The 12500-nt window shown below is 36.2% G+C and overlaps 1 protein-coding gene across 4 annotated transcripts in view; it reads right to left on the bottom strand.

Annotated features, from left to right (window-relative positions):
- LOC136835960 (spondin-1-like) overlaps positions 1-12500 on the bottom strand; it is a 940271-nt gene that overhangs the window by 77393 nt on the left and 850378 nt on the right. For all 4 annotated transcript variants that reach the window (XM_067099863.1, XM_067099861.1, XM_067099862.1 and 1 more), the window contains exon 5: positions 1881-2025. In XM_067099863.1, coding sequence (XP_066955964.1) covers positions 1881-2025 — 145 coding nt within the window. The remainder of the gene's footprint in view (positions 1-1880; positions 2026-12500) is intronic.

The following is a 12500-nucleotide window of genomic DNA, read 5'->3' as shown; positions in this document are numbered from 1 at the left end:
GTTATGAGAAGGGTTAAGAGAAACGGATGCAGGTATACTCTGGGGAGAAAATGGGAAACTTCTGGACTTAGATTATGCTGATGATATAGTTTTAATCTGCGAGGGACCAGAAAAGGTGCAGAGTGTGTTGGACTGTCTAGTGAGTGAAGGTCGAAAGGTTGGTTTGGTTACAAATAGTGAAAAAACTGAAATATTGAATATGAATATTGAAAATGCACAGGATTGTCTGATTGAAGGCATGGTTGTAAAGCAAGTGGATAAGTTTAAATATTTAGGTACTTATTTAGAAAAGGGTGGTTCTCTGAGCACAGAATTATGGAAAGATTAAAAAAGGTTCATCGGGTAGTGGGAATGCTTAAAAATATTTGGAATAATGGCAATTTTTCTGTGAATACAAAAATCAAAATTTATAGGGTAAGGGTTAAGATTATTTGATTTATGGGCATGAGTCATGGTACAGTACAGTGACCTCGGATAATAAATTCTTAGCATTTGAAAATCAGGCACTCAGAAAAATATTAGGAATTAGTTGGAGGGATAGGATATCAAATACCAGAATTAGAGAAGTAACGGGGGTGCAGCCGGTCGATGAGTATGTTAGGTTCTCACGCTGGAAGTAGCTACGCCATGTTTATAGAAGACAGGGAATAGTACGAGATACACCAGGGTGGGTTGCCCTTGGTAGAAGAGGTAGAGGTAGGCCAAAGGAGACGTGGTTGAGGACAATGAGGCGGGACGCAGGAGACGAGTGTTAGGAGATCTTGAGAGTTAGCCTAGGACAGAATGTGGTGGCGTGAGTTCATCAGGCTCTACGCGCATCCCCATGGGTGCCACAGGAAATTACTGATTAATTGATTGACATATATATATATATATATATATATATATATATATATATATATATATATATATATATATATATATATATATATATATATAAAGAACAACTGGGGTGTCTCAGAGAAAAAATCAGTCAATAGTGACTGCCAAGAATGTTTTTTGCAGATCACAATAGAGCTAATATGTCCCAGCACCGCACTGGAATTTTAAATTTTAAATTTAAATTTAAAGGAATTACTTTCTAAGAAGGCATCCTACTAAATATAAAAATGAAGTCTAAATCGTTGATACCTCACGACATTTTCATATAGAATCAAGGATGAAGGCGATTTATCAGCAAACATGCTTATGTCGTCGGTAATAACACTTTCATCGGAAATATTTGATGAATTCGACAGAGTTTGAAAGGCCGATGCAACATCTGTATTGGTGGATCCCTACCAACGAAATCAGGAATATTCTATCCGTTTTCCGACAATGTTGTTATTCTGCTACAGATTAATGAAGCCGCTCTAATGAGGGACGCCTGGCAAGATTATTACCTTAATAAACAGCCACTATAATTTATTAACAAATACTGCCTTCATTACGGGGGTCTTTCACGCACAAAGCTTAAATCTGCGTTTGACTACTGAGGGATAATTATCTCTCCTTTAGATAAGGTATATAGACGTTTATTAACTCAAGGCCATCAGTGACTGATATAATAATAATAATAATAAGAATAATAATAATAATAATATTAATAATAATAATAATAATAATAATAATAATAATTATTATTATTATTATTATTATTATTCATATATCGATAGCCAACCGGGAGGGTTAAATGAAAGCTTATTCGTGAAACAAAAGAAACCACCAGGTAAAAACATAATTCAAGAAGAAAACATTATATCACCTACTTCTTAAAAACTGCAGAACTTAATTTAAAACCAACACAGACAATTTTATTTATTTCAAGCACAAATTCTGGGACACTGTGAATTATACTTAAAATCTCGAACTTAGGACTTTAGTCTACGACCCCATCTTACCTCGTACTTGGCCTCGTCGCAGGCGCAGCAGTCGTAGATGACCTCTGGCTGCTTATCTTCGTTCTCCTGCACTTCCTCGCACAGTTCCCTGGACAGTTCTCCATCGTCCTTGTACCACTGGTCGCGGTTCTCCACCACTGTGGCCCTGCGGAGTGAAAATGAAGGCGGGTTATCACAGAGCAGGTAATATACCAAGAACAAAAAGGCGTGTATATATAATTTATATATATATATATATATATATATATATATATATATATATATATATATATATATATATATATATATATATGTATGTATGTATGTATAATATGTATATCTATATATATATATATATACATATAAATATATATATGTATGTATGTATGTATGTATGTATGAATGTTTGTATGTATATATAAACATATATATACACCCACATTGCAATATCTATATCTACAAATATATAGATATATCTATATATATATATATATACCATATATATATATATATATATATATATATATATATATATATATATATATATATATACATACATACATACATACATAAGTATGTATATATATATATATATATAATATATAACATACACATACACACACACACACACACACACACATATATATATATATATATATATATATATATATATATATATATATATATATATATATTTCCTTACAATCATTAAAGCATTACGATAATAAAAACACTTCTGTGTGCTTACAGTATAATTACCCCATTTGGGAACCGGCTTATTGCCCGAAAAAAAAAGAAACAGAAACAACCGTCTTTGTGTGTGTGTGTGTGTGTGTGTGTGTGTGTGTGTGTGTGTGTGTGTGTGTGTGTGTGTGCGCGCGCGTCAATCAGGAAACTTATAACTTGCGTTCTTTGAATCTTATTAATACCATTTTCTTATTATTACCATTTTCTAACCATGAAATACTAATTCTTCTGGTTGAAATTAGCGGAATAAATTTCATTCCTTCAGAAGATTAAAACGCTAATCCCCTTTTCCGTCCACCCACGGAATAATGCACTCAACAAAAGAGGGCAAACAAAAGACTATGTAATCCCGAGATATGGCGATTTAAAATATTGTTAGCTCTAATTCTTGCTAATCCGCGCTTGCTTCATAAAAAAAAATGTTTGAGCACAGCTTCCTCTAATATTAATAGAATCTTTTATAAAAATACTTATTACAGAATTGAAAGATTATGAAAGTCATCAGAAGTATAAATCATGTATCTTAAATTATACTATATAGAATATATGTATATGATTCTTTTAACAGCAACGTCTCACAGAGCTTTATTTTTATATTTCATGAATTAATCTATTATGCAACACATAAAAAAATATTAGTCATTACGAAAACTGTCTTGATGAGTCACGAAAGTAAACTGAACTGGAATGTACAAATTATACTCTTTATAAAATTAATTATAAGTGATTATGTTGTATCTAATGTATTTTGTAAATTTCCTTCATAACCGTTCAAGGTTTTTTATAACCTGCTTCTAAAACATTTAATCTCAAAAAAAAGTATTGGTCATGACGAATTCTGTGACGGTCAGTTTCCTGGAACGCTTCCAATAGGCCAAGGAGAAAAATGATAATTTCTTAAAACAAAACATTTATTTTCAGCAAAGTACTTGAAGAGAGCCAGAATTTAATTTACCTAAAAGTTAAAACAAAATCACCAGCAATATTATTATGATTTGTGGATTTCTACGAGGAAAAGTTAAGTATATCTTAGTTTAACCAGACCACTGAGCTGATCAACAGCTCTCCTAGGGCTGGCCCGAAGGATTAGATTTATTTTACATGGCTAAGAACCAACTGGTTACCTAGCAACGGGACCTACAGCTTATTGGGGAATTTGAACCACATTATGACGATAAATGAATTTCTATCACCAGAAATAAATTCCTCTAATTCTTCGAGAACTTTATAATTTAAACTAGTAGTAATTTTTTCTGCAGCACTGCGCATATAACCATAAAGAATGAGAAAATATTGTGAGACATTCGGCCAAGATTTACATACAGTCAAATAAACCTGGTATATAAATGGCCCAAGGACCGCTTCCAATGCCCCATTCATCTGAATTTCAATCAGTCTTGTGTTGTTTTTTTTTTATTTTAAAGCCTGAAGAGTGAGTACAACGGTACTACAAAGGAAAAATCACAGTTTGTGTGAGTGTAAAAGGCAAATAAGGCAAAGAAAACAAAGGAAAGGGACATGAAGTAAATTCAAAATCACATCATCTCACTCGTTAGGGTCATGAAAGTGCTATATCTAAACTTTAAAAAGGTTGAGGAAATATGGGAACTATGTGTGCCTGGGTAGAGTGCTCCACATCCTCCCCCAACTAGCTGAAATATAATTGGTTTACTCTTTCATTCTTTTACTTTGATTATAGGAATCGTGGTGCATATGCATAAATACCTGACATTTTTACAACTACAAATGAGAAAGTTAAAAGCGATAAAAAATATTCTCAAATCTATCTCGCTACTTTGATCCTCTCAAGACTTGGCTTTCATCCGATACCATACTACAGGAACAGTAGAAGTAAACAAAGTTGCGAGGGGGAAAAAAAGCTATCCTTCCCATGGCAAAATAACCGAGAGAGGCAAGATAAAAAGTCTCCTCCAAAAAAATAAAAAAAAACCCTACCCGGCTACCTCCTGCCCACAACTAATCAAGATCTGGAGCTATCCAATTAGCTTCAGTCCTGCAGGACACATTTATAATTAAACGTCTCACCACTAGCATGATCGCTAGCGCCCTCGTTCATTGCCTCTTGGACCATAAAATTATTATTATTAGCATTATTATAAAGAGGGCAAAATTCACATGAACGAAAATGTCATTAACTGGTTATTCAATTTCACATACAACTGAATGCCCACAAATGAAAAGTAAAACAAAACTGACCCCAAGGTTAAGGGATTATAGAAAATACAGACGAATACAGTCTACGAATATAAAAATAAGAGCCTTCAAAAACATGCATGTATACATTAAAAGGTAACTGAGAAATAAGTTAGAACGTTTAAGGAAAGGTACACTTAAAAACATCATCATATCCCTTCTTGACACAAGAGCGTCAGCTTCCTGATTCCGACAAGGGTTACTGTTCCACTTTCTTTTTTTTTCAGGAAAAGGGATGGGAGGTTCATGTTACAACTGCTAGGTCGTGATACATCAACAGAATGTGAACACTGACGATCTGCGAAATGAGTAGCACGCACTAAATCTAGAGACGCAAACTCTAAAACCAAAAAACATAGTTCTCTCTTGAAATAAAGCTTTGAGAAGGTACCCAAACAAGATTTATTCAGTAGTTAGGTAAATCGATACCACTGCTTCGAGAAAGTTTGTCTTTGAAGATATAAATTCGGAGGAAGAGGGAGGCTGAAGGGGGTTGCGGGTATCTAGATAGGAGATCTATGTTTTAATGATAGAAAATAGAGTTTAAACGTATAAACTAAAGCCTTGAAGACAATACCCAGTTTTTCATCAGCACCGCCCAATAATGTTTGCACTACATGCAGCATGGGGAAGATTGGAGCCAGAGCTAATGTGTAATATTCAAAATCACAAAATATGTTTTCCCTGTGTCCAAATCTCACTGAATCACTCTTCATCGCCCTGAAAAGAACAGGCAGTCTATTCTTTTGGCAATACAGGACAGTCAACAACTGCAACAGGATTTGCACCTTCAACACTTTGTACCATCCTATTTTTAAGCCCAACAGTCATGTTGCAACCATGGACCAAAAACAAAATCTCAGAACACTACTTGTGGAACACGAGACATGATATACCTAAGCTTACAGAAAAATTTCAACGAACGTCAAAACTCTGATAGTGGTCACTTGAAAAACAGTGAACATGATCGAGGATTCAGCTTCTCACATCCAAGTTACGAAGCTGAAGTCAAATAACAATACCAACATTAACATGGACAAATCCGGTCTCAAATCAACTGCCCAGGCTGATGAGGAAAACAAAAATTAGTGAAAACCAAATAGTACCACGAGTAAACTAGTTAAACCCATTTGGCATTGTGAAAAATGCAGTTGAGTCCGAATAGCATTAGCAGTAAATTAGTTAAATCCAAAGGGCATTATGTGTAAACCAGTTAAATCCACATAGTATTATGGGCACGTTAGTTAAATCCAAATGGTCATATGAACCCAGATTCTTCTGCTTTGGTCCCATCTGTTAACAATTCTGATTAAGTTTTACTGCCTAGTTGGAAATCACTTAAGCTTCTATTCATAAAACTCAGATAAAACTACTTGCTCTCATTGGCTGAATTTTTAATGTCATAATATCACAGAGAAGAGAGAGAGAGAGAGAGAGAGAGAGAGAGAGAGAGAGAGAGAGAGCGCACATCGCATAATGAACTAAACTGTACTATTATTGGAGATGGAATTCTGGTCAGTTTAAGAAAACATGCAATGCTAATCTACTCACGTATGACTTTTAAAACGAAAATGAGTAAACGCGTTTGGTGATTTTAATGAATCCAGATTAGTATTGACAGTTTAGAGCAAATGCTTTTCCGGTCAACTGGAATGTTAAAAGTCCTTCACATGATTTGGCGGCACTCATTTCATTTTAGTGCCACTTCCAACCGCATATGCAATTAATATGCAATCATTACGGCACGAACGATAAGCACATTCAACGCGTGAGAAGTATTTTAGGTAATTAGAATGCGTGGTCACTGGGGGGAGAGAGAGAGAGAGAGAGAGAGAGAGAGAGAGAGAGATGCAATCACGAGTCCAGTAAATTTAAATCGTGCTTTGTTGAAATGGCACTCTGCGAAAAGCGGATGATCTCTCTCTCTCTCTCTCTCATTGCTCATTTCCCTGGTGACCTCAAATTAAACTTGGTCGGGCGGTGACTTCAAAGCAAGTGACCGTGGCGATTAAATTAAACCCCCGATTCGATACTGACAATGTTTTTCTCCGACACAGCAATTCGAAGAGGAGTTTTTTCTCATCCGCGAAGGCCATAGTATGGGCAACCAATACCCTTTTCTAACCTAAGACTAGAAAAACATGAAAAAGGAAACGAAAGTCGGATGAGGCAGAACCATGAAAGTGCGATGGACTTTGTTTTTGATAGAAGAACGGCCGTAAGATTCAATAAAGGACAGGAGCTGGAAGAATTCTAGAGGCTGAAACCAGAAGAAAAAAAAAACGTAATTTTGTGGGGACCAAAATTCTTTTACATGGAGACCGATTTTACATGAGAAATAAAAAAAAAATAGTGAACGTTCGTTTCATAAGAGACTCTCTCGGCATAATGAATTGAGGTTAGCGGCGATTGCACATTGCTCTGCTTAGTCCAAGGATGGAAAGATGAGGTTTAGTGTGAGAATCTCATCCTTCATTTTGCAACCTCTGTAAGTAGACGTCATTGCTGCTTTCCTTCTTACTGTTTCATATTACGAGTCCATTATGTATGCCTTTATGGGGTTTTGTTCCTTGGCCAAATCAGTCGCAGGGAAAAGTTCGATTTAGATAACTTAGAGAGCATTGGTTCCTTTCCCAAGCAATAAGAAAGGAACCCTAATTGTTCAAGAAGCTCATGATAAGTAATAGGGCGTTCTAGAGCATAACTATCTATCTATCTATATAAATACGTACATATTTATATATACATTATATATATATATATATATATATATATATATATATATATATATATATATATATAATACAGTTGGAGTGTCTGGGTGGGATTAAGGTTTCAAAAGATTGGGTGAGAGGAATGTTTGCTACTTTATATAATTGGTGAGGCGGTAGAAGTGACTGAAAGACAGCACAAATCATTACTTAGTACACCGGGCATGGTGTATGAAAGGATTTTGATTGCAACAGAAGTTCTGACTGGGAAGAAAAATGAGGACTTAGATAAGAAAGAGTATGTATGCATCGCGTACTTGTCAGGGAATAGGTGTGCGAGAAGTTCAACAGCAAAGGGGAGAAGCTGCGAGTAGCGCATGAAGGTCTAGAAAAAAAAGCTGATGGTAGACCTAATATAACTGTAATACTTGAGTTACTGGGATATTGTGTATAAATTATTTTTCTGAGAATGGTGAAAAGTTATTATGACAAAATGAATTCTTTTATAATATTTAGACAGGAGGAAAGACTGGTTTGGTGTAAAAGTGGGTTTGAGGCAGTTTTATATTTTTATTGATGGAGTTATAATGGTCAGAGGAAGGACAGGTGTGAGCGGAAAGTTACGGTATAATTAAATTGATCTTAGCTGAGCATAAAGTAGCTGTTGCTAGAAAATGATACAGCTTTAATTAGTTATTGTGACGAAAAATTACAAAGACCAGTGAAAGAACTTGAGTGTGCTTTTATGAGGAAAAAAAAATTAAAATAATTGTTAAAAAGACCATGTTCATGACGGCTACAGTAAGAATACTGGAGTTACGGATCTAATGTAAGGTAATAAAACTCAAGCACATAGGGTAAAAAACTTGTTTTACTAAACAAAAAATGACCAGCAATTATCAGCATGCGAAGCATTTGCGAAATGAAACTATTAAATAATGCTCTTCTTTCACAGCCAAGAAATAGACGGACCAAGTTTTGCCAAAGAAAAGAATTAAAGCAAAAATCAAAAGGTCCTTTCTTAAGTGTCTCGAATTCTGATCTGAAGCCGGAAGTTTAGAAAAGGAGACAGAGAAACTGCGAAATGAAAAGATTGTTTAAATACCACTCAGAAGTACGAATGAATAGGAGTCAAATAGGACCGTTAATTTTAATTACTATCCCCAGGGTCTGTAAAGAAATGGTTGATGAGGGGAAGGGGGGAGGGGGCGAGGGAGATACCCACGGGGCACCAGAGGGTGGCTTAATCTGAAAGATCAACACATCTGAGCCTCAGGTATACAATGGGCGTGGAACAAGGAATTGGGGAAGGGAAGAGTAAAGAAGGCAATAAATTTCAACGAGAGAGAGAGAGAGAGAGAGAGAGAGAGAGTCCCATTGAATTGACGGTCGTGAATGAGTCTCCATAATCTTCCGTACACGTAATAAGGCGGACAAAGGCCAGGCTCGAGTGGAAATATGTATAGTATATAATGAATGTATTCTCCCTCAGCTGGAATAATGGCCGGGATGGAAGCCTGCCTTCTTTGTTAGTTAGCTCCAGCAATTATACCTGTTAAGTAGGGTGTGCATACATGAGAGAGAGAGAGAGAGAGAGAGAGAGAGAGAGAGAGAGGAGGAGAGAATGTTGAATTCCTCCTTCATGCAGGAAAATAATGATATATATATATATATATATATATATGTATATATACATATACATAATATATGTGTATGTATGTATGTATGTATGTATATACGCACAGTTATGTCTTCTCCCCTTTGAGTTAGTGGCTCCAAATGGTGGTACCCTTTCGATTCTCCGTTATATTGGGATAGGGTTGATATGGTTCAAAGCCAATCTCCTGCCTGCTCAAGTTCACTACAGTCCATCACTGAATAGGTAAAAATCCATTGGTTAGGCCACCAAAGGTACACTCTGTTTTGACGGAACTTGGCCATACCGTTCTTTACGAGGCCAGGATTCGAACCCGGGTCCTTTTGCTAGAGCCCAAAGCCTCAAAATATCATAAAGTGAAGGGGGCGGAGAGAAGGGAGAAATCAATTTATTTTACGTTAAAATAAACATTCCTCTGAAGAATTATTTCAGAAACAAAGTCGGACTGTAGCGATTCAACAGACTTTAAAGGACACAGTCACACATAAGAAAGATTTATGCTTCATCAAGTTTTCATAGGTTCCACAGTATTTATTGTTTAACTTTATCCCTGCCCAATAACGCTCCGTAATACGGATCAACCCTTCTGAAAAGGCAAGCATTTGCATTCCATTACGTAATATACTTAACATATCTCGACGATATAAACCTTTTAATGTTGGAATTCTGTTTGCCGAGACTTCTTCCAAATGATGGGGATTACGGAAGGAATATTCATGAATCCCTGCAAAGTATAACACAACAAACATACGCTGTCCCCTCTTCCACTTCCATTTACGAAAACGACATTGTACTGGGTACTCAGCTACAATAAATACTCAATATATATTTGATATACATTTCTTTTAAATACAAAAAATTAAATCGAACTACAAAGGCAGCGTCTTCATGATTAAATTAGGCCTTCATTTTGAAAAGAAAGATGCCTACTTTCCAAACCTAACGATCCAGGTATTGTAAGGAACGCACTGGAAGAGTAATGGAAATATTTTTTCAATCTGGAGGCCGACAATGTCAACAAAAAAATGCCCATAACGAGAACAGAGAGAGAGAGAGAGAGAGAGAGAGAGAGAGAGAGATGCCACTAACCGTAATGGAGGCTTGAACAGGGACAAGCATAGATTTCAACAACTTGCAATGAAATGGGAAAAACCTACTGCTAAACTGACCAATTCCAGAGCAAACACATAGAAATAATAATGCCCAAGACAATGGGTACTATGATGTGGCATAATTAAATTTTAGAGAGAAAAAACGAGAAAGTTACTGAAAGTTGGACCAGCATATCAATACTTGATGCTTTCAAGAGATGCCAGTAAGAGAAAACTGAAATATCTGATATAATCAAGAAAACAAATTAAAATGAGAATTAATTTTCTTGACGAGGATCTATCGAGAAAGCAGATGATTCCTACAAGGCAAGTCCAACGCAACTGTAAAAGTGAAAAGGGTGGGTTCTAGTAGGTGTCTACAACACGTCCCGCCTGTGAGAAAACCCGGGTTCGATTCCTGAGTGAGGTTAAACAATTCTGGCATGTTCTGTTACAACTCACGTGGCTCTACTGACCGAAACATTTAACTAAGTACTCGGTAGTAAGTTGACTGTAGCAGAACGTAGCTAGAGTGGAAATAGGTATGAGGCTAGCAACTCTCACTCCAAAATACTTGCAAAGAATCGGGATGTAAACACACACACACACACACACACACACACACACACACACACACACACATATATATATATATATATATATATATATATATATATATATATATAAATATAAAATAATACTTGTTATAAAAAAATACATGCCATAGCATCTATTAAAATGAATACAAAGTAAAACAGTGACTGAATAAACTGAAATTCAGATTATAGAAATAAGCCCAAAACAAATGACGACCGCCGAAAGACTGTAAGAAGCCTCCTCCCAGAATGCAAGCGTTATTTACACTAGCATAATTTAATTAGTATTTTTCCTTCTAAATAATAACCCTTTCATCCGGCCCAGGTCGAGAGGGACACAGACAAGTGTATGAATACTCTCTCTCTCTCTCTCTTCTTCTTCCCTTTCTCTCACTCTCTTCTCTCGAAACGTAACCACGTGTCTGTTTATGTCTTTGAATGCGCACAGACTGAAAAGAAAGAGGTCCTAAGGGAGAGTTTCTAAGAGAGATTTTCAGAGTCAGCCAAGCTTGAAGCCGGAAGACATCCTAGAAGATGGGAAAAATGAAAAGAGCGAGAGAGGGGAAGCGAAATGTAAAGGAAAATGCAGCTGAAGGAGAGAGAGAGAGAGAGAGAGAGAGAGAGAGAGAGAGAGAGAGAGAGAGGAGAGAGAGAGGGGAGAGAGAGGGGGCAGGGGGATGGTTGGCTGTGGTGCTTTTGACATATTCGCATATTAAAAGAAACAAAGTCATTGATGACATTTCAAGTATAAGGTGTGTGACTGTACAGATGTCAGTTACTTTAGTAAACTCTGAAGAAGACCTAGACGATGATGGATAAGCATCTCAACAGGATGATAAAGAGGACCTATGAGGCTTGCCTCTCAGGACCCTATCTATACACTGTAGACTTTGATTATGTTCTAACATTTCGATATGCACAGCTCAATTGAATATCTCTCTGTACTCCTATCAATTTTGTTATCATACTTTTTCTGATTCTTTATTAAACTTCACGCTGATTGCCAGTGCGATACTGAAAGATGAAATTCTTGTTTCAACTGGACATAAACATATAATTATCCTTTAAATCCTAAAGGAATAACGGTTGTGCTGTGTAAAACACACTGACACTATAAGATTTTTAATGTTAAAACACTTGTTAATCCTGGAATCTCAATCAGTATCCGAAATTCAATAGGAGGAAAGGAAAAAGTGTTCTCAACAGAGAGAGAGAGAGAGAGAGAGAGAGAGAGAGAGAGAGAGAGAGAGCGTGCTATGTAAATGATTGCATTACCATTCTTAATGATGCACAACTAGGTTAAAAAAGTAATGAATTTAAAACGCCCTTTGGTTTCGTATAATGATGATTAGTGGCTGGTTCCCCGGGTTTTCGAGGACTAATCCATAATACATTTGCAGCAAATCTACTCTGAAAAAAAATGTAAAGGTGGAACAATCTCACAGGACGGTGACAAAGGATAGACGACGAAAAATAACGTAAAATATTTGGGACGAATCAAAGGATAACCTTTTTTTAAAAAAATGTTTTTCATGAAAAAGACATAAATCTTCACAGGGGAGGAGAGAGAGGAGAAGAGAGGAAGAGAGAGAGAGAGAAGAGAGAGAGAGAGAGAGAGAGAGAGA

Source organism: Macrobrachium rosenbergii, chromosome 55 (genome assembly GCF_040412425.1).
Source record: "Macrobrachium rosenbergii isolate ZJJX-2024 chromosome 55, ASM4041242v1, whole genome shotgun sequence".
NCBI classification, from domain to species: Eukaryota; Metazoa; Arthropoda; class Malacostraca; order Decapoda; family Palaemonidae; genus Macrobrachium; species Macrobrachium rosenbergii.
The sequence above is the reverse complement of the archived record's forward strand: the minus strand, read 5'-3'. Positions and strand labels throughout refer to the sequence as shown.